The sequence below is a fragment of the Schistocerca cancellata genome, chromosome 11 (genome assembly GCF_023864275.1).
Source record: "Schistocerca cancellata isolate TAMUIC-IGC-003103 chromosome 11, iqSchCanc2.1, whole genome shotgun sequence".
NCBI classification, from domain to species: domain Eukaryota; kingdom Metazoa; phylum Arthropoda; class Insecta; order Orthoptera; family Acrididae; genus Schistocerca; species Schistocerca cancellata.
In genome coordinates this window covers 37,738,237-37,764,381 of record NC_064636.1, presented here as the reverse complement: position 1 = coordinate 37,764,381, position 26,145 = coordinate 37,738,237, and the positions used below count along the sequence as shown (strand labels likewise).

The window sequence follows — 26,145 nt, the reverse complement described above, 5'->3', positions numbered from 1 at the left end:
ACAGGCGTGAATGGAGGGACGAATGGAGACGTGTCGTCTTCAGCGATGAGAGTCGCTTCTGCCTCGGTGCCAATGATGGTCGTATGCGTGTTTGGCGCCGTGCAGGTGAGCGCCACAATCAGGACTGCATACGACCGAGGCACACAGGGCCAACACCCGGCATCATGGTGAGGGGAGCGATCTCCTACACTGGCCGTACAGCACTGGTGATCGTCGAGGGGACACTGAATAGTGCACGGTACATCCAAACCGTCATCGAACCCATCGTTCTAGCATTCCTAGACCGGCAAGGGAACTTGCTGTTCCAACAGGACAATGCACGTCCGCATATATCCCGTGCCACCCAACGTGCTCTAGAAGGTGTAAGTCAACTACCCTGGCCAGCAAGATCTCCGGATCTGTCCCCCATTGAGCATGTTTGGGACTGGATGAAGCGTCGTCTCACGCGGTCTGCACGTCCAGCACGAACGCTTGTCCACTGAGGCGCCAGGTGGAAATGGCATGGCAAGCCACTCCACAGGACTACATCCAGCATCTCTACGATCGTCTCCATGGGAGAATAGCAGCCTGCATTGCTGCGAAAGGTGGATATACACTGTACTAGTGCCGACATTGTGCATGCTCTGTTGCCTGTGTCTATGTGCCTGTGGTTCTGTCAGTGTGATCATGTGATGTATCTGACCCCAGGAATGTGTCAATAAAGTTTCCCCTTCCTGGGACAATGAATTCACGGTGTTCTTATTTCAATTTCCAGGAGTGTATTTACAGTATTTAACAATCATTTTCTGAGCATTGCTAGTGAATTGAATAAAGATTTAGTTTCTACAGGGAATCATGTAACTCTCTTCGAAAATGCCTTTCCGAGACTGATGTCCGAAATATTCGTCTGTGATACAGACAAGGAGGAGACTGACTCAAAAATTAAATCACTGGAGACTAAGGACTCTCATGGATATGATGGAGTGCCTGGCAGAATATTAAAGTACTGTGCTGCACATGTCAGCCCTGTACTTAGCCATATTTTTAATTTTTCCTTTAGGAAAGATCAGTTTCCTGAACAATTAAAGTATCAGTAGTAAAGCCACTTTATAAAAAGGGAGAAAGGGATAATGTAGACAATTTTAGACCTATTTCTATGACATTAGTATTGGCTAACGTTATTGAAAAGGCTGTGTATGTAAGGTTAATTGATCATTTTATATCACATAATTTGCTATCAAATGTGTAGTTCTGCTGAGACGCCCTGCTAAACTCACAGGACAGGACAGGTAGTTGGAACCGTGCAAAGGGGCCAAAATGAGTGGCTGTCAATTACACTTCAACACATAGAACTTTATTTATTTGACCAAACATTACAGTACAAATTCTTGAACTTAGTTATCGGCTGAATACACCACACTATCTTATACCTTAAGGGCACAACCACTTTAATTTTTTTAAAATCAGGCTAAAAGCCATTAACTTAAAATTCAGACACAAAAAAGAATATTTAGAAGGCAGAAGGCCTCACATTAAGTAAGTTCTATAATTTGGCTGAAGGCCCAAAAATCTAACACTTGAAAAGCAAGGAACTTTAATTTTAAAGCGGCTGAAGGCCCATGACTTAAAAAACCACTAAAACTATTCAACTTTAATTGGAAACCATCGGCTATGAGCCATACAAATACACACAACAGAAAATAAGAAAAGGCAGAGCAGCTAATGGTGCTCAGAAGTTTCAGGCATCGGCCAGCACTTGAAATACTAATTAGGTGAGACAGACAGTCGGCCCAACTATTCTCGATCCGACGACAACCCAACCAACAGACAGTCAACGGACCCACCGACAAGGTAACTTGCGCCCCACTCGACCAGCACACAACCGGGAGTTCAATGCAAACGTAAAAGGCACGGACGCCCACAACCGAGCACACATTAAGCTGTCAAGCTACACACCGTGCCGGACAGCGACAACACGGTTAGGAAAGGACATTGCCTAAATTTGCATTAACGGCCAGGGCAGGTAACCGGAATGTTAACAGTCACAAGGCAGAAAATTCCCCTGGTGCACTTCAATTGCAAATAACCAAATACAGTTAGACTCCACCGGACGGTCGCTAAACCTTCGCAAACTCTAACACACACGTTGTTGCTCACGGGAATATCCCAACAGCCAACAACGAGAACAGAATGGCACAATGTGAACAGTCTTGACTTGCTGGTAAATTAAATCCAAATTCAACTTTCGTGTCCAGGGTCGGTGAGCCACGGACCTCGTAGCAATGGCAACGGCCCCACACACTCCGACGTTGCGTAGAGACCGCCAGTGGGCCCGGCCAAACAACACCCCACAGAGATTTCCTCGCTGCTCCATGCCAACCGACCAACTGTCGCACATCAGCACGGGGACAGCACTAAAATAACTGAGTAGTCGACATCACAAGCTACACACAGTTTCATGAACACTTGCACAAAGGACTAGACAATACTGATGGCAGCGACTGTGCAATAACAAGGACAAGTCACGAGTCGGCACACGCAGACAACCCATAAGCATCGCCAGCCGACATACACGTCGTCCGACAAGACGACCGACCGATGACCAATCGAGGTGGTCCACACTCAAGTGACATGTATCGGCAACTGTCGGGCGAGTCGTGGCTGTCTGGATCTCACTGCAGCCGCATCCTGACTGAATCCCCCCCCCCAGTCAAACACTGCAAGGTCAGAACGCACTGTTAGTGCCTCCCAACTCACTGGCAGATCTGAACTAACTCCAAACACACGACAACTGGGAAGTAATAGCAGACAGCAAAGATAATACGCCAGGGCTTATATCGATAAGTGCCACTGCTGCCGCTCACGGGCAGGCAAGGCGGCAACTCAGTGACACCAGTAATTGAAATTAACAGAACGAGGTGGTAGTACAGTAAAAACAGGACGACAAATGAGATATGGCACGAACACGAGCCACGCACGGCCCATCCGCTTTAGAAGTCATTTAACAACTGAAAATGCTATAGTCTCTTTCCCCTCTCAGGTACTGGATGGGTTAAACAAAAGGTTTTGAACGCTAGGTATATTTTTTGATTTAACTCTGGCGTTTGGTTGTGTTAAACACAAAAAATTGCTCCAGACATTTGACCATTACGGAATACGGGGAGTAGCTCACAATTGGTTCACCTCTTACTTTAACAATGGACAGCATAAGGTCATTATTCACAGTGTTGAGAATGGCCCTGATGTGGGGTCTGAGTGGGATACGACTAAATGGGGGGGGGGGGGGGGGTGCCTCAGAGATCAGTTTCTTATTTATTTAAATGATATGCCCTATAGTATTACAGGTAATTGTAAAATATTTCTGTTTGCTGATGACATTAGCTCGGTAGTAAAGGATGTCGTGTGCAACATTGGCTCTGTTTCAAACAGTGCAGTCCACGACATAAGTTGCTGGCTTGTAGAACATAAAGTAACAATAAATCACAGTAAGACTCAGTTTTTACAGTTTCTAACACGCAATTCAACAAAACCCGACATTTTAATTTCACAGAATGGGCATATGATTAGTGAAACTGAACAGTTCAAATTTCTGGGTGTTCAGATATTTAGTAAACTGTCATGGAAAGACCACGTTCAGGATCTTGTTCGAAGACTTAATGCTGCCATTTTTACTATTTGAACGGTATCTGAAGTGATCATTTGACATGAAAATTAGTCTACTTCGCTTATTTTCATTCGCTTATGTCGTATGGTATTACATTTTGGGGTAACTCTTCCCATTCTAAATGGATATTTTTGGCTCAGAAATGGGCAATAAGCGGTGAAAGTTCATGAACCCCTTGTCAACCCCTGTTCACTAGCCTGGGGATGTTGACACTGGCCTCTTAATATAGATATTCTTTACTGTCATTTCTTGTTACCAATATTAGCTTATTCCCAAGAACAAGTAGCTTTCACCCAGTTAATACTTGGCAGAAATCCAACATTGGGATCGGACTTCCTTAATCCTTTAAATGCTCTGGATGTGTTAACACGTGTGCCTTTGTACCTGTCCCTGTGCGCTCTGAATGTGTTTATGCACGCCACCAGTCCTTCTACCTGGTACTCGTTCATCTCTGCCTTCATGAAGCCTTTTGTGCCTCTTGAAAACACGACATCTTGAAAGTGCCTCACCTGCATATGCTCGCTTAATCATTGTCCACGTTTCACTACGGGTTTTCCCGAGCTTAACGCAGAACTTAATGTTCACTCTTTGCTCACCATAAGCACCCATCATGTCACAGTAATTGATGTGTCAAGAAACCAAACAATGAGTTGCTAAGCATAGTCCTGCAACCTAGTGAGTTTGCATGGCCAAGGTCATTTCGAGGCTGCCAAAAAAAAAAAAGCAACAACCTGTCCTGAAATTTTGCTGACATAAGGAGTACTTTCGTTATTTGAGCCTTCAAGTTCATTTAATTTCATCTGATGCTACGCTTTTGCTGTCCTAATTTTTCTGAACAAGATACGTTTCATTATCTGAATAAGCCACTAATAATGAAATTGAATAAATTAGAGAAATTAGAAACATGAGAATTTAACATGCAACCCAGGAATCCACCACATAAGAACACATAAATAGAAAAGTTTTAAAATTAAACACACTGACATCTACCTTTAATACTTTTCTAATAGCCTAAAATAAAGTTAAATTAAAACTACCATTGGGCTCAATTGGTTGACCCCACAAGTAAATTTGAATCTTACATAATTATGAAGTGAAATGTAATTACTGATGTTGTTACTTATTCACATGCCTGTTTTTATACACCCCTTACTGAGTAGTCATTTGGCTGCTAGAATTCAATCTGTTAATACCTGTGTGTCAGTGTCCACTCTTAGGTGTAAAAAATTCATGCTTAGCTATCACCCGGGTAGTATCTCCAGAATGGAACTTAGATTAGTATCTAAGTATAAAAGTTGGCATCTAGCTAGCAGCCAGCATTAAGAAAGAATGGCTATGCGTCACATGATATAAAGTCAACATTCTCCAAGAAAAGGAAATGTGAAAATATTGAACAATCATATGATGATCAATTGGTTGCATTCCTTCCCTTCTGCAGTGCTACATTCAGCAAAACAGGCAGAGTCCTGGGAAGATAACGTATCAGATCTATTGTTTGACCTCCTAAGAAGTCTCAGACTCAAGATACCTGGGATTTATAACATCACTTGTAAGTGTGGATACAATTACATCAGTCAGTCCATTTGCACCATTTCCGACTGCCGTGCAGAACTTGAATGGCACATTAAAAGTTGAGAACTGGAGAAATCTGCTGTTACTGAACAGAGCCCCACAAACAAACATAAAATATTATTCAGGCTCCCACATAATTCGATTCTGTAATTAAAGAGGCCATGGAAATAAGAAAGTGTGAGACAACCTCGAATCTTGACAACAGGTGTAATCTTAGTGGTGCACAAAAGCAAGCTCTCGATGCAGAGAAGAGCCAGCAACATGCGTCGCAATTTTTATGCTACGGCAGGAGCGATGGCACCACCAGTCTGGACAGTGACATCATCCGCGACAGCACGATGTAATTATCAACCAATCAGAAGCTCTCTCTGTGCTATGTGCTATGTGCTATGTGCCACCACAGAAGTAGTTTTGACAGTCAGTTACTCCTAACTAAGGCAATGGAGGTAATCCTCAAAAGGGCAAGGTTCTATCCTGAATTTATGAGTTTTCATCCTGAATTGACATGGCAGGTTGAGTATACTTTAGACAATCTGTAGTGTTATATCAAAACAATGTAACCAAAACAAATATTGTGATACTTGTCAGTCAGAGCTAGTTCGTGAAAGTGCCCTGAAAAGCTGCTGTCACTGCCAAAAATTGTGAAGTGTGTATGTGCTAGCTTGTACTTTGTAAAATATAAACTAGCTTAATAACATTATAAGTATAGATGGAGAAGTAGAAACCTCTCTCATTGTGCTGACCTGCAGACAGTACTGTTGGCATATTCTGCATACCTTCGGTCACTTCTGTCCTATGGCATTGCGGCTAACATCAAACAACTATTTACTTTACATAAGTGTGCAGTAAGAATATTCTGCGTATAAGGAAACCAAACACCTTGCCAAAGCCTCTTCAGGGGCCTAAGAACTCCTGCACTTACATGATAATACATTTTTGTGATTAATAATAAGAGACAATTGGGAACCAAATCAGCAATTCACAACCACAACACTACAAGTACGAACAATTTTTTTACAGGCCATACCTCGTTCTCTAATATTAAGAGTGGAGTTTTATATTCTGGTGCAAAAGTGTGGACCCCTAAACACTTAAAAACAAAATAAAAGAATAATGTAGTCATAATATTTGGAATAAAAAATGCAAATTTCTCCAAATTCCATGTTCTATATAAAACAAAACTAAGCTCTGCCAGTATAAGGGCAGCTGTTAGTGACTGGTTAGCTATTTGGATTGCACATCACATCATAGTCATAACCTCTTGCTACGATCTGGAATGAGGGAGTTTTACAATTATAGTACAATTCCTCAGTGAAAAACACAACACGATGACCAGTTACTAGATTCTTACTACATTCTAAACTATACATATATATTTTTGGAAGGGCTGGCTTTTTTCCACAATATTTTTTTTTAAAATACCAAACGAAAGTGTTGGTATGTTGATAGAGACACTAACAAACACAAACACACACATAAAATTCACGTGTCTGCCTGTGTCAGTATATGTGCGGATGGATACGTGTGTGTGTGTGTGTGTGTGTGTGTGTGTGTGTGTGTGTGTGTGTGTGTGTGTGTGTGTGTGTGTGCGCGAGCACAAGTGTATACCTGTCCCTTTTTCCCCCTAAGGTAAGTCTTTTCGCTCCCGGGATTGTTGGAATGACTCCTTACCCTCTCCCTTAAAACCCACATCCTTTCGTCTTTCCCTCTCCTTCCCTCTTTCCTGACGAAGCAACCGTTTGTTGCGAAAGCTTGAATTTAGTGTGTATGTTTGTGTGTCTATCGACCTGCCAGCACTTTCGTTCGGTAAGTCACATCACTATATATTGAACAATCATATGATGATCAATTGGTTGCATTCCTTCCCTTCTGCAGTGCTACATTCAGGAAAAATATATCTAAAATCAAAGATATTGTGACTTACCGAACGAAAGTGCTGGCAGGTCGATAGACACACAAACAAACATAAAAATACACACAAAATTCAAGCTTTCGCAACAAACTGTTGCTTCATCAGGAAAGAGGGAAGGAGACGGAAAGACGAAAGCATGTGGGTTTTAAGGGAGAGCGTAAGGAGTCATTCCAATCCTTCCAATCCCAGGAGCGGAAAGACTTACCTTGGGGGAAAAAAGGACAGGTATACACTCGCACACACACACACATATTCATCCACACATACACAGACACAAGCAGACATTTGTAAAGGCAAAGAGTTTGGGCAGAGACGTCAGTCGAGGCGGAAGTACAGAGGCAAAGATGTTGTCGAATGACAGGTGGGGTATGAGCGGCGGCAACTTGAAATTAGCGGAGGTTGAGGCCTGGCGGATAACGAGAAGAGAGGATATACTGAATGGCAAGTTCCCATCTCCGGAGTTCTGACAGGTTGGTGTTAGTGGGAAGTATCCAGATAACCCGGACGGTGTAACACTGTGCCAAGATGCGCTGGCCGTGCACCGAGGCATGTTTAGCCACAGGGTGATCCTCATTACCAACAAACACTGTCTGCCTGTGTCCATTCATGCGAATGGACAGTTTGTTGTTGGTCATTCCCACATAGAAAGCTTCACTGTGTAGGCAGGTCAGTTGGTAAATCACATGGGTGCTTTCACACGTGGCTCTGCCTTTGATCGTGTACACCTTCCGGGTTACAGGACTGGAGTAGGTGCTGGTGGGAGGGTGCATGGGACAGGTTTTACACCGGGGGCGGTTACAAGAGCCAGAGGGTAGGGAAGGTGTTTTGGGGATTTCATAGGGATGAACTAAGAGGTTACGAAGGTTAGGTGGACCGCGGAAAGACACTCTTGGTGGATTGGGAAGGATTTCATGAAGGATGGATCTCTTTTCAGGGCAGGATTTGAGGAAGTCGTATCCCTGCTGGAGAGCCACATTCAGAGTCTGATCCAGTCCCGGAAAGTATCCTGTTACAAGTGGGGCACTTTTGTGGTCCTTCTGTGGGAGGTTCTGGGTTTGAGGGGCTGAGGAAGTGGCTCTGGTTATTTGCTTCTGTACCAGGTCAGGAGGGAAGTTGCGGGATGCGAAAACTGTTTTCAGGTTGTTGGTGTAATGGTTCAGGGATTCGGGACTGGAGCAGATTCGTTTGCCACGAAGACCTAGGCTGTAGGGAAGGGACGGTTTGATGTGGAATGGGTGGCAGCTGTCATAATGGAGGTACTGTTGCTTGTTGGTGGGTTTGATGTGGACGGACGTGTGAAGCTGGCCACTGGACAGATGGAGGTCAACGTCAAGGAAAGTGGCATGGGATTTGGAGTAGGACCAGGTGAATCTGATGGAACCAAAGGAGTTGAGGCTGGAGAGGAAATTATAGAGTTCTTCTTCACTGTGAGTTCAGATCATGAAAATGTCATCAATAAATCTGTACCAAACTTTGGGTTGGCAGGCCTGGGTAACCAAGAAGGCTTCCTCTAAGCGACCCATGAATAGGTTGGCGTACGAGGGGGCCATCCTGGTACCCACGGCTGTTCCCATTAATTGTTGGTGTGTCTGGCCTTCAAAAGTGAAGAAGTTGTGGGTCAAGATGAAGCTGGCTAAGGTAATGAGGAAAGAGGTTTTCGGTAGGGTGGCAGGTGATCGGCGTGAAAGGAAGTGCTCCATCGCAGCGAGGCCCTGGACATGCGGAATATTTGTGTATAAGAAGTGGCATCATTGGTTACAAGGATGGTTTCCGGGGGTAACAGATTGAGTAAGGATTTCAGGCGTTTGAGAAAGTGGTTGGTGTCTTTGATGAAGGATGGGAGACTGCATGTAATGGGTTGAAGGTTTCGATCTACGTATGCAGAGATACGTTCTGTGGGGGCTTGGTAACCAGCTACAATGGGGCGGGCAGGATAACACCAACCTGTAAGAACTCCGGAGATGGGAACGTGCCCTTCAGTATATCCTCTTCTCGTTATCCGCCAGGCCTCAACCTCCGCTAATTTCAAGTTGCCGCCGCTCATACCTCACCTGTCTTTCAACATCTCTGCCCCTGTACTTCTGCCTCGACTGACATCTCTGCCGAATCTCTTTGCCTTTACAAATGTCTGCTTGTGTATATGTGGTTGGATATGGGTGTGTGTGCGAGTGTATACCTGTCCTTTTTCCCCCCCAAGGTAAGTCTTTCCGCTCCCGGGATTGGAATGACTCCTTACTCTCTCCCTTAAAACCCACATCCCTTTCTTCTTTCCCTCTCCTTCCCTCTTTCCAGATGAAGCAACCGTTGGTTGCGAAAGCTAGTCTATCGACCTGCCAGCGCTTTCTTTTGGTAAGTCACATCACCTTTGTGGGCTGGAATCATTTCAAGACCTCCTGGGCAAAAGTAACGGAGCTTGCAATTTAGACAACTATTTTCACTGTTGTGGAAAGGTCCACAGTTTTCATGCCAGAAACAAAAGTATTCACAGTTTGGGATCCAAGGATGGTTTTCTGCCAACTAGCAGGCTGAATGAGGGGTGAAGAAATATGGGTCCATTCTTACAAAACACATCACCTTGACAATCATCAGCCCTCATAAAGAACAAACATGAGAAACAAAATTTTTGTTGCTAAATGCATCAATTGGTCACAAAAAGATATTAATTGCTCTATTGCTGTATATAATCCAGTATAAACTTTACTACCTACTCCTTTCCAAATTTTATTTAAATATGGAATGTTTTCCATACACTTTTGATTCTTATTTTTCCTTACTGCAGAGTTTATGTATACAAGACTGAGTACATGCACATTACTTGCCATACAGCTAGTATAAATACACACTGGCTTTGCACTCACACGCACAACAAACACAAACTTAAATAATCTGACTAGTGTTACTGTATGCCACATGTGCGTCTGACATATTCTCAGACTTTTGAAGGCTACGGAATGACTGTATCACTTGCACATAAATAATTACTTTCAGTTCTGACATTTGCCTTTAGCCTGTTATTTATTGATTTCTTTTTCTGTAGTCAGATATCTCATTCAAGACATAAATTCAGATGTCCCTGGACCAAAAGTTGTTCAATTGTATGAACAGAAAGAACATGGATACTGCACAACTGACTTCATTTGTTGTAATACCTTATATTACTATTCATCAACATCACCATTATTACTATTACTATCATCATCTTTATTATTAAATGATGTGGTATTCGTGTACTGATCTTATTGGTGTCTGCAACTTCAACAGCCTTGGGCAATATTCAGCCAGCTGTCTCCAATAACGTCAACAGGTCTTTGTACTATCAGTCTGGCGGTCCTCCTTGTGGTCTGTCTCTCGGATTCCATTCCAGCACAGTCTTCACCTATCAGTCATTATTCTTCCGGCAACATGCCAACCCACTGCCATTATCTCCAGGATGCATTTGATGTCAGTAATGTACCTGATGCCTTCTGTCCTCCTTTTTGTCTTTTCTTGTGATCCCAACCAACCTTTCCATGCTTCATGGTGTATTTGTGATGTCTCCAGACCTAGCAGCTGAAAGTCAACACGGGGAGGACATTCTGGACACAAACGATTTTTTCAGTTTTACTACCAAGTTTCACTTGAAGATACTTGAATGTCTTCCAAATGCTTGCCAGCATAGATCAATGTGTCGAAACATTTCAGATATTATGTCTCCAGTCGTATATACGAGCTGCCCGGCATAGATGTAGTCACTGGAAGTGTACAGTAGTGTATTTCTAAACTGTACATTTCTTACCATTCTCCACTTCTTAGGCATAGGTTCTGTCTAGGAAAGGTCTAGTTCAGTCCAGCTGCCGCACATTCCGAGGCGAGATGCAATACCAACATCTGTAGTTCTTCAAAACTGTTTGCCAAGTGCCCAATGTCTACTGTTAAATCTCAGGTTGTTAATTATCTTCCTACTGAATAAAATTAATTTTTCTTTCCAGTTTAATTTCATTACAGCCATTTCCAGTATGACAGAACAGATTAGGAAAGATGAACTCACCTTATTTTACTTCTCTTTGATTGGAAAGTCCCATGTAGGTTCTCTGACATTAATGAAAGATGTAGGTTTTGTATATGTGCTACAGGGCTTTACCATAAACCACCTCTAACCCCTCACTCAGCTATGGCTTACACAACAACTCGATAGCTAATTCAGTCCAAGGCCTTTACAAAATTCACTAAATCTACCATAGAGGCATCCAGTATTTGTTTAATTTCTGCAGAAAAAACTATGTTGAAGTTTGCCAAATCTGCTATGGAAACTAGCTTGTTCAAGTATTATACGTCTATTATTGAATTAGATTAGAGCCCCCCCCCCTTCCCAAAATCATATTTTTCTGTCTGTTTGTGAAGATAACTCTCAAGAACTACTGTAGGGTTTTTTATACAATTTTCACTAGCACAGACTAAATCATGACGAAGGTTTGTGTATATCATTTATCCTCATTATGGCAGGCAAGTTGTCTGGCTGTAGATACTTAATGCTACACTTGCAAAGCTGCCGGCATTGGTAGTTATTATTAGTATTATTTCTTTCTATTCTCAGACGTTATGTCTGGTCAAAAATGGACAGTGACGTGGACCTTGATCAAGCGTGACTTCCTTTTAACTGTACGGTATATGTTATATTGCATTTAGGAACTTTCAGGTCATTGAACATGTATCAATAATTACAGATTTTTGTAGTTGTATATATATGTTTGGATGTAGCTGTATTGCATTGATGTAGTGGCGGATATTGTGAGGTATGACTCCTGTAGTTGATAGTATAATTGGTATAATGTCGACTTTATCCTGATGCCACATGTCCTTGACTTCCTCAGCCAATTGGATGTATTTTTCAATTATTTCTCCTGTTTTCTTCTGTATATTTGTTGTGTTGGGTATGGATATTTCAATTAGTTGTGTTAATTTCTTCTTTTTATTGGTGAGTATGATGTCAGGTTTGTTATGTGGTGTTGTTTTATCTGTTATAATCGTTCTGTTCCAGTATAATTTGTATTCATCATTCTCCAGTACATTTTGTGGTGTGTACTTGTATGTGGGAACGTGTTGTTTTATTAGTTTATGTTTTATGGCAAGTTGTTGATGTATTATTTTTGCTACATTGTCATGTCTTCTGGGGTATTTTGTATTTGCTAGTATTGTACATCCGCTTGTGATGTGATCTACTGTTTCTATTTGTTGTTTGCAAAGTCTGCATTTATCTGTTGTGGTATTGGGATCTTTAATAATATGCTTGCTGTAATATCTGGTGTTTATTGTTTGATCCTGTATTGCAATCATGAATCCTTCCGTCTCACTGTATATATTGCCTTTTCTTAGCCATGTGTTGGATGCGTCTTGATCTATGTGTGGCTGTGTTAGATGATACGGGTGCTTGCCATGTAGTGTTTTCTTTTTCCAATTTACTTTCTTTGTATCTGTTGATGTTATGTGATCTAAAGGGTTGTAGAAGTGGTTATGAAATTGCAATGGTGTAGCTGATGTATTTATATGAGTGATTGCTTTGTGTATTTTGCTAGTTTCTGCTCGTTCTAGAAAGAATTTTCTTAAATTGTCTACCTGTCCATAATGTAGGTTTTTTATATCTATAAATCCCCTTCCACCTTCCTTTCTGCTTAATGTGAATCTTTCTGTTGCTGAATGTATTCTATATTTGTGGCATTGTGATCGTGTAAGTGTATTGAGTGCTTCTAGGTCTGTGTCACTCCATTTCACTACTCCAAATGAGTAGGTCAATACTGGTATAGCATAAGTATTTATAGCTTTTGTCTTGTTTCTTGCTGTCAATTCTGTTTTCAGTATTTTTGTTAGTCTTTGTCTATATTTTTCTTTTAGTTCTTCTTTAATATTTGTATTATCTATTCCTATTTTTTGTCTGTATCCTAGATATTTATAGGCATCTGTTTTTTCCATCGCTTCTATGCAGTCGCTGTGGTTATCCAATATGTAATCTTCTTGTTTGGTGTGTTTTCCCTTGACTATGCTATTTTTCTTACATTTGTCTGTTCCAAAAGCCATATTTATATCATTGCTGAATACTTCTGTTATCTTTAGTAATTGGTTGAGTTGTTGATTTGTTGCTGCCAGTAGTTTTAGATCATCCATGTATAGCAAATGTGTGATTTTGTGTGGGTATGTTCCAGTAATATTGTATCCATAATTTGTATTATTTAGCATGTTGGATAGTGGGTTCAGAGCAAGGCAGAACCGGAAAGGACTTAATGAGTCTCCTTGGTATATTCCACGCTTAATCTGTATTGGCTGTGATGTGATGTTATCTGAATTTGTTTGGATATTAAGTGTGGTTTTCCAGTTTTTCATTACTATGTTTAGAAACTGTATCAATTTAGGATCTACTTTGTATATTTCCAATATCTGTAGTAACCATGAGTGGAGTACACTATCAAAGGCTTTTTGGTAATCAATGTATGCGTAGTGTAGGGACCTTTGTTTAGTTTTAGCTTGATATGTCACCTCTGTATCTATTATCAGTTGCTCTTTACACCCTCGTGCTCCTTTGCAGCAGCCTTTTTGTTCTTCATTTATAATTTTGTTCTGTGTTGTATGTGTCATTAATTTCTGTGTGATGACTGAAGTTAATATTTTGTATATTGTTGGTAGACATGTTATGGGGCGATATTTAGCTGGGTTTGCTGTGTCTGCTTGATCTTTAGGTTTCAGATAGGTTATTCCATGTGCAAGTGTATCAGGGAATGTGTATGGGTCTGCACTGTAACTGTTAAATAATTTAGTTAGATGTGAATGTGTTGAGGTGAACTTCTTTAGCCAGTAATTTGCTATTTTATCATTTCCAGGGGCTTTCCAATTGTGTGTAGAATTAATTGCTCGGGTGACTTCATGTTGCAAAATTATCACTTCAGGCATTTGTGGTATCATCTTGTATGTGTCTGTTTCTGCTTGTATCCACCGTGCATGCCTGTTATGTTGTACCGGGTTTGACAATATGTTGCTCCAGAAGTGTTCCATGTCTGTTATGTTTGGTGGATTGTCTATTTTAATGTGTGTGTTATCCATTGTTTGGTAAAATCTCTTTTGGTTTGTGTTGACTGTTTGGTTTTGTTTCCTTCTATTTTCACTTTTTTTGTATCTTCTAAGTCGTTTGGTCAATGCTTGTAATTTCTGCTTTTTTTCATCTAATTGCTCTATTGCTTCTTGTTGTGAGATTTTACCTAACCTTTTCCGTTTTTTGTCTGATATTTCATTTCTTATAAATTGTGTTAGCTGTCCGATGTCTTTTCTCAGTTTTTCTATTCTGATCTGAAGCCTGTGTTGCCATGCTGGTTTTGTGGGTTTCTTCTGTGTGTTGGTTTGTTCTGATCTCTGCCTAGTGTGTATATTTAGTGTAGTGAGTGCTCCTATATAAACCAGTAGTTGTAACTCTTCCATAGTTGTGTTTTCATTTATTTTGTTGTGTATGATTGTGTTGATGGTTTTTATTGTTGTTTCGACTTGTGGGTTATTTGGCGGTCTATGCAAGAATGGTCTAATGTCTGTATTTGTGTCTTTGTATTCTATATATGTCAGCTGAAATTTTTCTTCTATATCTAACACGTGTGTCTCTTCGTGTTCTATTTGTGCTTGTTCTGGTGGCTGTCTTAAGATTTCGTTTTCCTCTGATTGTTTAATTGATGCGTGTTGGTCTTTGTTTGTTTGCTCTGGGATGTTTGAGTCCATTACTGTATTTTCTTCTTCTTCTTCTTCTTCTTCTTCTTCTTCTTCTTCTTCTGATTGCACATTATTTTGTTCCAGTATTTGTTGTACTTGTTGTTTGATGTTTTCTAATTCTGACTGGGGTATCCTGTTAATTTTTATTATTACACGGATCTGATCAGCTAGTCGTTGTTCTGTTAAAAATTTTAATTCCGGGTATCTGGTAATAAATGTTGTGTATACTTGTGATCTGTATCCAGTTGTGTTGGTTCCTAGGTTTGTTGCTTGGTAATAACAGATCATGAGGTGTCAATTAACTTCATCTGACCATCTCATCCTCTGTCTTTGTTTTCCTTCTAGGGTGGTTGCAGGAAGCATATCCTGCAAAAAGGGGGGTTAGCCCTATTAGTGGTTTGTTCTTTTCGTCGCCTTTTACGACTGGCAGAACATACCGGAGGCCTATTCTTTTCCCGGGCCTCCACGGGGGTTATTATTATTATTATTATTATTATTATTATTAGGTTGAGGCACAAGTTCATAGCATTTTTGTTTCGCATGTTTATATTCCAGTTGCTATGGTTTTATTTATTGACTGAATATTTTTCTTTTTTTTCATTTATAGTTTAATGTTGCTATCTGAGTTTACATACATTTTCTAACAAAGAGATAGAGGGGCTGGCCAGTACTTACCTCAGCTCAGTACAGCCGATAGATACACACAAAACAAAACCGAAAATTTATGTTCCTAGCTTTTGGAACAAATGTTCCTTCATCAGGGAGGAGAGAGGGGAAAGAAAGGGAAGAAGGGAAAGGAGATTCAGTTACTCACAACTGAATCTCCTTTCCCTTCTTCCCTTTCTTTCCCCTCTCTCCTCCCTGATGAAGGAACATTTGTTCCGAAAGCTAGGAACATAAATTTTCGGTTTTGTTTTGTGTGTATCTATCGGCTGTACTGAGCTGAGGTAAGTACTGGCCAGCCCCTCTATCTCTTTGTTAGTATTTGTTTCACATTTCTATATGAGATTTTCCATTAATCATTTACATACATTTTGTCATTTCGACCAAATAAGTGAAGCTGTGGACGCTATTTTATAGAGTGCCAAATGAAGAAATCAGAATATTTCACACATATTCTTTTGTTTGAGTTCAACAAGGGATGATAGCAGTGGAAACAGCCAGAAACATTTGCACTGTGTATGGGGATAATGACATTGGATAAAGCATGGGAAGAAAATGCTATTCTCATTTTAAGAAGGATCATTTTGACATTAGTGACTCTCAACATTCAGGAAGACCTTCAAGGTTTGACAAAGACTGTTTAAACGCATTAATTCACAATGATCCACACCAGTGTACTTGATAAATGGCAAATGTGATGAACTGTGATCATTGCAGCATCATGGGACATTTGGATGAAATGGGGAATGTTCAAAAATTGGGTGTACGGGTACCGAATGCTCTAAGTCAAAATCATAAAAATCAGTGGGTAGCCGTTTGTTCATCTCTGCTTGCTCGTCATCATTTGGCTTGTGAACAACACCAACCATTCCTATCCCATATTGTCACTGGTGGTGAGAAATGGTTGAGCCCAAACAAAGTAGCAACTCCCCGTACAAAGACCTGCACGCTTCCAGAAAAGATAACGTTATGCTTCTGGTGGAACAGTGATGGTGTTGCACTACGAACTGCTTCCCTGAGATGTAACCATCACTGCTCACATTTATTGTCAACAACTGAGACATCTTGCACATGCAATCTGAGAACGATGACCGAGAACACTGTGAAAAGTGATGCTATGCCACAGTAATGCCCGTCAACATTCCTCTTGACTGACGAAAAACGCTATACAGGAGTTGGGTTTGGAAGTCATTCCGTAGCCACCTTATTCACCTGATGTCGCACCCTCAGATTTTCACCTTTTCTGCTCTCCATCGAACGAGCTTCAAGGATCTTCTTTTCTGGATGGGGATGCATTCTGAACGTGACTTAACGAGTTCTTTGCCTCAAAAACACAGGAATCAAAAGCTGCAGAATCAGACAGTTAGCCCAGTGTTAGCAAACTGTTGCAAGTAGTCAAAGAGAATATATTATAAGACTAAAGTCTTTGTATAAACACAGCAGATACACGAAGACCCATGGAAAAGCACTACAGACTTATGCACCAACCCTATATATTACATGGCCGTGCACAAATAATTCAATTCAGGCTCATATTCTGTTTATACGGTTTGTGTAGTAGTGCTACCAACTAACGACACCCTCCACACCAACACTCGTTGTACCTGGCAGCGATGCTCCGCACGGCTCCTATATGCCTCCACACATCACCAGGATTTACTGCCTTGCCAGAGTCCTTGCCTCCCCGGGTGGCACCTGAGCCTACCCTCGCTCTGACCTCTGTTGTCTCCAACCTGCAAGAGACATCTCTCGTCAGCTGTATACTGTCTTTATCATTTTTTTTATTTTACACAAACAATCACACAACCATTTCTCAGTTTTGTTGCCGTGTTCCACAGACTTTCGGTAAGTACAAAAAACCAGGAGACAACGGATTATTGCAGAACATATAAACTCAGTCAAGTAACTATCTACTTCTTGATAAATAAGAATATAGTTATACCTAAAGACACATGGTGCAACTGATGATTTAATATTCCCCACACATTGTCAATAATACCAATTGCTACGGATAAAATCACCTGAGAATGATAAACATTAATCACAAATAAGAAGTAAACTACCAAAGAAAGACAGCATGAATGACAACTGTACATGGTTACTTGGCAGCAATTACAGGTTCTGTGATGATTCTTGTCTCCACTTTTTATCTATCACAGTCTGAAGACAGACACTGTCTCGTCCCAATTCCTTACAAAACCATGAAAAATTCATGTGATTCTTTTGACAATAATTTTAAAAAATTAAACAACAAAATCGATCAATCACCTGGCACAGTACATAATTTTTACTATACATGTGACTCTCTAATAAATATCAAGAGACACGCACAGCTAAAGCAACCTAATCCACTTGAATCTGCTACTGTATTCAAACCTTGGTCACTCGCTACTTTACCCTCGTACTCCATCCATTACCAAACTGATGATTCCTAGATGCCCGAAGATGTGTCCTATTAATTTATCCGTTCCTTTAGTCAACTTCTGCCATAAATTTCTTTTCTCACTAATTCCCTTTGGCACATCTACATTCGTAGTCCGATCTACCCATATTATCGTCAGCACCACGCTTCAGAAGCTTTTGTTCTCCCTAGTCTGACGTGCTTACTGTCGGTGTCAAACTTCTGTACGAGCCTACACTGCAGACAGACACCTGCAGAACAAACTTTCTGATGAAAATTTATATTCCATGTTAGCAAATTTAACTATTTCAGAATATCTGTGTCTGCATTTAATATCCTCTCTACACTGGCCATCATCAGTCATTCTACTGGCCACATAGCAAAAGTCACTGACTACTTTTACTATGTCATTTCACAATCTAATTGCCTCGGCAATGTCTCATTTAATTTGACTGCATTCCATTATCTTAAATTTCACACTTCTGTGTATCGTCAAATTGGACCGTACACCATTGCTTCAAAAATCATTTAAATGGGCTTATTTCACATAGTTTTATGCTGGTATAATTTTGATTAATAACATGATTAATCAAAACATATTTCCTTGTACCTCCCAGTAATTCAAACACTTTTTAAAACACTAATTACACAGGATCTGCTTTATTGGTGTGAAATTAAAGTAGTGTTCTTTGTCACATTGTTAAATAACAAATTAAATCTTTAAATTAAAATAGCACAAGAATTATTACATAAATTAGACAAAATAAAACACATTTCTAGCAGGAAACATTGTATTTTAAACCACCGCTTCAGTGAGAGTGTGCTCCAAACATTAAAGCAAATGAAGTCTTGACTGACAATGAGCAAAATGGTGTATGTATTCAACTGAATGGAGACTTCACAACAAATGACAAAGTGTGTACGGGAGTCTCTACCACAAAATGCAAAGATGACTACATTTAAAATTCATGCGATACCCAGTGACAACAGGAAAACATACCTATCACCGATGCAGGTTCCACTCTCGGCAAGATGTCCTGTCCCTCCACTCACAGCACACACTGCTCCACCGAGATCTTCACGTGTTTTGTGCGAGCCTCCGCTCTCAGTCTCAGTCACGACCCCACTTTCCAGACGACCTGCCCTGTAACTGCTACCCTCCGTGTCTCCCGTATGGCCCGACTGCGTCCAGGCATCCGTCACAGCCACCGGTACCCGGTCGCCACCATCACAGCTCGTCTGTGTGCACTTGTCGCAGTGCCTCCTCTGGACCCCGCCACTCCCCACAGGCACCTCGGCGGCAGTCCGGGTGCCACTGTCACAGAAGGCACTCTGCAGTTTCTGGAAGACGTCAAACATCCTCCTCTGTTTGTGAGCCACCTCACCCACATCTGCCGCCAGCTTTAGCAGCAACTCTGTGTGGCGGTTCTGCAGGTGGAACAGTGCCCTTATAAGAGGGTCCGACACTGGGACCCGCGACGCTCCGAGCCCCTCCGCAGTGCGTGCGTTTCCAAAGTCCGTGAGGGGCGATCCCGCGGAGCTCCCCCTCTTTGCACGCCTGGGACTGTCGCGCGTTTCAGAATTGCCGACTGTGAGGAGTTCTCTCTCCCTCACATTTATTCCAAGATTTTTGCACGGAACTGATACCGGGTCACTTTCTTTCACCAGTTTGTTTTTCCACTTCCGTCTGCGTCTTCCCAAACTGAGAGGAGAACCGTCACTTAGGCTGCAGTCTGACGAAATAAAACCTTTGTGTGGCCCTGTAGATTTTTCTCTTTCCTTCTGAAAGTCGAAAGCCTGGGGTACCCGCAGGCCGCTTACATCCGAGGCGACGTACCCCGCCCCTCCAAGTGCGACCCGATCGGACGAATCGACGTAGCGAGCGACTCCTCCCTGTCGGTCCGAGTGACCTGGTGGAAAGCTGCCACGCTCCACCCCCACACCCTGTATCTCTCCTCCAGGTGCAGTGACTGTCGCCGAAACGGTACTGTCACACTGGACGCCCGTAATGTCGGGCAAATCCTGTGTGGGACGTCCCGTACAGTCCACAACATCCCCGAGACGCTTATGTGGCACTGCAGCAGTGCCTCCCTGCAGCTCAGCATAGTGTCGATCCGACATCTCAACACGAGTCTGAGAATTTGTCACTTTGCTCCTTTTGAGACCATATTGGTATTTTTTTGCAAACGGGTCTGTGTCAGAATCGAGGAAATTATCGGTGGTACTTTTTCCAAATGACTCACCTCTTTCTCTCGTTTCCTGCACTGCAACCGAGTTCTTATACCCGAGTCGATCGGCTTTACGAGTTCCGACCCCCATCTTCTGCCCCACACACATATTCCCTGCCCCAACGGGCCCTGAACTGGTCCTTCCTGAAAAATTCTCAGCACTTCGCTCTTCAAACTCCTCGAAATCTGGTCTCCTCTCACTGAAGTCAGCTGATATGCGCCGGTGATCACTCTGCTCAAAGTTGTTGGGATCGACAACTGTATTGGTCTCCACTTTGCACGCCTTTATCCATGAAGGGACAGCTTTCTCTTGTATGCCATAGCGTAAAATATCTTCCGTGTTCGAAGTTTCGTGTGGAGTTTTCATCACTTTGGCAGATGCCTTTGGTGCTTCGAACAGCCCACATCCGAAAACCAGAGATGCGTCTGGCACACATGGCTCGAAGAGGATCTAAAAGAAACAAATGTTTGTAAATGAACACGGTACAGTTTATGCTCAACATGACTGAGTTTTTGTATGCTGAGTTGTAAAGACTGTCATAGATAGCAAGGTCACAACGAGGTTACAACATCGCCTCTTCTCAATTCTTGTCAGAAAAATCACATTAAAATCTAAACAGAAAAAGGAGTGTAGGTCAAGTGAACAGAAAAGACAAGACAGCTTAAACTGCTAGTAACACTCATAGAATTAATGGTGTACTTCTGGGAACTCAGCCCCGTCGTAGTTTCCACTTTATGCAAAATATTTTGACAGTCAAAGTAGTATCCCTCTTCACAATAGTCCCACTTTGTAAATCCTTGGAAGTAATCAATTGTTTCACATAACTTTTTAGGCATATTCTGACACCAACTCCTTTCCTTTATGCCACAAATTATTATTAACATACTGTTGGTGTTGCAGCAGTTAGCCCTTATGCCTGTAATCACAAATCCATACGTGGAACATTTTGAAGCAAAGGCACTGGAATCTGCAAAGTTCAAACCAATGAGTCTGTTGATACATGCATGACACGTTTGTCATGTGACCGCATGGAAAGGAAAACCTTTATGAGTGTTTGGAATATCTTAACTCTATCCATCCTTATACACAATTTATGACAGAGCTTAGAAAAAAGAGGCTGGCTACCTTTCCTTGATTTGTTGGTTAAGACAAAACTGGGTAAAATCCTTGGGTCACAGTGTACATAGGAAACATGCACACACTTTTTATATCTCTGCACCTCAAGCCGTCACTACTCCTCACAGACAAAATTGATGCTGAAGACTCTGGTCTATGAAGTTCTTTACACTAGCAGACAAGGAGTGGCTTATGAAAGTATTACACACCCTCGAACAGTCTCCCTAAGGGATGCAGACTCATTTAACAGGCTTTGCAGTCAACATCAAGATTGCAAAAGAAAGAGGTTGAGACACACAGAATAAGAGAACTAAGAATCACTTATCTACCTCGCACTGGCCCAGTATCTGGAGTGACTGGGGACTCCTACGGAAATATGGATTTTAGTGTCTTTCACTATCGTCAACAAAGATAAAAAGTCTTCTTTGTAATGTTAAAGACGCTCTAGGTCTCTGAGAGCCAAGTGTGTACTGCATTCCACACAAATGTCTTACACGGTGCAAGCTATTAGAACAGTTGATGAGAGGTTCGAGGAACGTCAGGGATACACCAGACTAAAACAACCGTACAAATCGATGGTTGCCAAGCACTGTCTCAAATACACTCATCACCAGACGAGTATCGTGGTGCAAACACCAAGCTTCTGAGGCAATGTAATTAAGGAGACTACTGAAACAAAGACGTCAGACAAACTAATAAATGGGTATGGATACCTTAATTTTAACAAGGTTTGGGGCTAGACACTCAATTCAGTGAGATCTTGCTGGCTATCATCTATCATTTCTACGAAAAGCTGCAAGAATGTGAACTTAACCTAACAGCGCACAGTTTGAAAAACTCGGGAAAGTCAAAAGACACAGTGGGCATCAAGAGTCGACTCACAATCGGGTACGAATAGCGGCATGAGACCAAATACAGTTCATAGTGTGGTTGGAGCTCAGGCAGCAATTACACAAGGCGGCACAATTCGCAGCACCTGAAGAAGACAAGTGGGTCAGTCGTCAAAATATTGGGTATAAAATGGACAGAATTCAGCTGAGCCACCCTGAAGTACACTGCTATTCAGGAAGGCTGAGGAAACCTGTGAGGTCACAAAACACATCAAAAATAACTGGGAGGGAACGGACACACACACACACACACACACACACACACACACACACACACACACACACACACACACACACACACACACAGAGAGAGAGAGAGAGAGAGAGAGAGAGAGAAGACAATAATGACTACAAATTGGAAAAAAAGTAGTGTCCTATAACCTTATACCTATGAACTAATACTCGCTGAGATACAGGCCATACTACTTGCGTGGTGAGCAGTCAGCAATCAGTGGTGTAAGCTATGTTGGCTGGGTTCAGCTCTGTTTCTGGCCCTCCGACTATGATATTCTTGTCAGACTTGGCACTTGCAACTGTCTCCAACAAGAGTCATTCCATATGCATCATTTCAAGTTGTGCAGGCCTGAGCAGAAGACCAATGTTGCTGCAGTTAGTGAAAAACGTAGATAGTAATATGGAGCCCTACTGTTCCACACAATGATGGAAAACAATACAGCTTTAGAAGCAGAGCACAATCCTGCATTGAGATAGTCATTGTGAACATCGCAGCCATGAAAAGAGGACAAGCTGTGTACCCAGTGTGTGTATACCAACTTCAACGGGTCGTGCGCATGACAGGTGTTTTCATTTACGTATCCTGACACGTACAGCGCCATCTATTATCAATTTTCACAATATTTTTTTTCTTCTTCCATATGTCTTCCCCCCTTCTCCGATAATATTCCACTGCGATCTGACGTCATTCTGACCAGTGGTCTTATTTCTAGTGTTTCAAAAGTTTAACTTTAATTATAATCACCCTGTATTATACTTCTCTATGTGAATGGTACCTTGTTGTTGTTGTGGTCTTCAGTCCTGAGACTGGTTTGATGCAGCTCTCCATGCTACTCTATCCTGTGCAAGCTTCTTCATCTCCCAGTACCTACTGCAGCCTACATCCTTCTGAATCTGCTTAGTGTATTCATCTCTTGGTCTCCCTCTATGATTTTTACATTCCACAGTGCCCTCCAATACTAAATTGGTATTCCCTTGATGCCTCAAAACATGTCCTATCAACCGATCCCTTCTTCTAGTCAAGTTGTGCCACAAACTTCTCTTTCCCCAATCCTATTCAATATCTCCTCATTAGATATGTGATCTACCCATCTAATCTTCAGCATTCTTCTGTAGCACCACATTTCGAAAGCTTCTATTCTCTTCTTGTCTAAACTATTTATCGTCCATGTTTCACTTCCACACATGGCTACTCTCCATACAAATACTTTCAGAAATGACTTCCTGACACTTAAATCTATACTCGATGTTAACAAATTTCTGTTCTTCAGAAATGCTCTCCTTGCCATTGCCAGTCCACATTTTATATCCCCTCTACTTCGACCATCATCAGTTATTTTGCTCCCCAAATAGCAAAACTCCTTTACTACTTTAAGTGTCTCATTTCCTAATCTAATTCTCTCAGCATCACCCGACTTAATTCGACTACATTCCATTATCCTCGTTTTGCTTCTGTTGATGTTCATCTTATATCCTTCTTTCAAGACACTGTCCATTCCGTTCAACTGCTCTTGGAAGTCCTTTGCTGTCTTTGACAGAATTACAATTTCAACGGCGAACCTCAAAGTTTTTATTTCTTCTCCGTGGATTTTAATACCTACTCCGAACTTTTCTTTTGTTACCTTTATTGCTTGGTCAATATACAGATTGAATAACATCGGGGAGAGGCTACAACCCTGTCTCACTCCCTTCCCAACCACAGCTTCCCTTTCATGTCCCTCGACTCATAACTGCCATCTGGTTTCTGTACAAATTGTAAATTGCCTTTTGCTCCCTGTATTTTACCCCTGCCACCTTCAGAATTTGAAAGAGAGTATTCCAGTCAACATTGTCAAAAGCTTTCTCTAAGTCTACAAATGTTAGAAACGTAGGTATGCCTTTCCTTAATCTTTCTTCTAAGATAAGTCATAGGGTAATTATTGCCTCACGTGTTCCAACATTTCTACGGAATCCAAACTGATCTTCCCCGAGGTCGGCTTCTACCAGTTTTTTCATTCATCTGTAAAGAATTCGAGTTAGTATTTTGCAGCTGTGACTTATTAAACTGATAGTTCGATAATTTTCACATCTGTCAACACCTGCTTTCTTTCGGATTGGAATTATTATATTCTTCTTGAAGTCTGAGGGTATTTCGCCTGTCTCATACATCTTGCTCAACAGATGGTAGAGTTTTGTCAGGAGTGGCTCTCCCAAGGCTGTCAGTAGTTACAATGGAATGTTGTCTACTCCCGGGGCCTTGTTTCGACTCAGTTCTTTCAGTGTTCTGTCAAACTTTTCACGCAGTATCGTATCTCCCATTTCATCTTCATCTACATCCTCTTCCATTTCCATAATATTGTCCTCAAGTACATCGCCCTTGTATAGGACCTCTATATACTCCTTCCACCTTTCTGCTTTCCCTTCTTTGTTTAGAACTGGGTTTCCATCGGAGCTCCTGATATTCATACAAGTGGTTCTCTTTTCTCCAAAGGTCTCTTTAATTTTCCTGTAGGCAGCATCTATCTTACCCCCAGTGAGATCAGCCTCTACATCCTTACATTTGTCCTCTAGCCATCCCTGCTTAGCCATTTTACACTTCCTGTCGATCTCATTTTTGAGACGTTTGTATTCCATTTTGCCTGCTTCATTTACTGCATTTTTATATTTTCTCCTTTCATCAATTAAATTCAATAATTCTTCTGTTACCCAAGGATTTCTACTTGCCCTCGTCTTTTTACCTACTTGATCCTCTGCTGCCTTCACTACTTCATCCCTCGTAGCTACCCATTCTTCTACTACTGTATTTCTTTCCCCCATTCCTGTCAATTGTTCCCTTATGCTCTCCCTGAAACTCTGTACAACCTCTGGTTTACCATTCCTGTCAATTCTTCCCTTATGCTCTCCCTGAAACTCTGTACAACCTCTGGTTTAGTCAGTTTATCCAGGTCCCATCTCCTTAAATTCCCACCTTTTTGCAGTTTCTTCAGTTTTAATCTACAGTTCATAACTAATAGATTGTGGTCAGAGTCCACATCTGCCTCTGGAAATGTCTTACAATTTAAAACCTGGTTTCTAAATCTCTGTCTTACCACTATATAATCTATCTGAAACCTGTCAGTATCTCCAGGCTTCTTCCATGTATACAACCTTCTTTCATGAATCTTGAACCAAGTGTTAGCTATGATTAAGTTGTGCTCTGTGCAAAATTCTACCAGGCGGCTTCCTCTTTCATTTCTTACCCCCCATCCATAGACACCTACTACGTTTCCTTCTCTCCCTTTTCCTACTACCAAATTCCAGTCACCCATGACTATTAAACTTTTGTCTCCCTTCACTACCTGAATAATTTCTTTTATCTCATCATACATTTCATCAATTTCTTCATCATCTGCAGAGCTAGTTGGCATATAAACTTGTACTACTGTAGTAGGCATGGGCTTCGTGTCTATCTTGGCCACAATAATGCGTTCACTATGCTGTTTGTAGTAGCTTACCCGCATTCCTATTTTTTTTATTCATTATTAAACCTACTCCTGCATTACCCCTATTTGATTTTGTATTTATAGCCCTGTATTCACCTGACCAAAAGTCTTGTTCCTCCCACCACCAAACTTCACTAATTCCCACTATATCTAACTTTAACCTATCCATTTCCCTTTTTAAATTTTCTAACCTACCTGCCCGATTAAGGGATCTGACATTCCACGCTCCAATCCGTAGAACGCTAGTTTTCTTCCTCATGATAACGAAGTCCTCTTGAGTAGTCCCCACCCGGAGATCCGAATGG

General features: G+C 41.5%; 1 protein-coding gene across 1 annotated transcript in view; it reads right to left on the bottom strand.

The window, feature by feature from the left end:
* Positions 1–26,145, bottom strand: part of LOC126108483 (uncharacterized) — a 118,780-nt gene that overhangs the window by 78,207 nt on the left and 14,428 nt on the right. Inside the window, exons 3-4 of the mRNA XM_049913739.1 lie at positions 18,911–20,589; positions 17,114–17,242 (exon numbers count right to left, since the gene is read on the bottom strand). Of these exons, the coding sequence (XP_049769696.1) occupies positions 17,114–17,242; positions 18,911–20,589 (1,808 nt within the window). The remainder of the gene's footprint in view (positions 1–17,113; positions 17,243–18,910; positions 20,590–26,145) is intronic.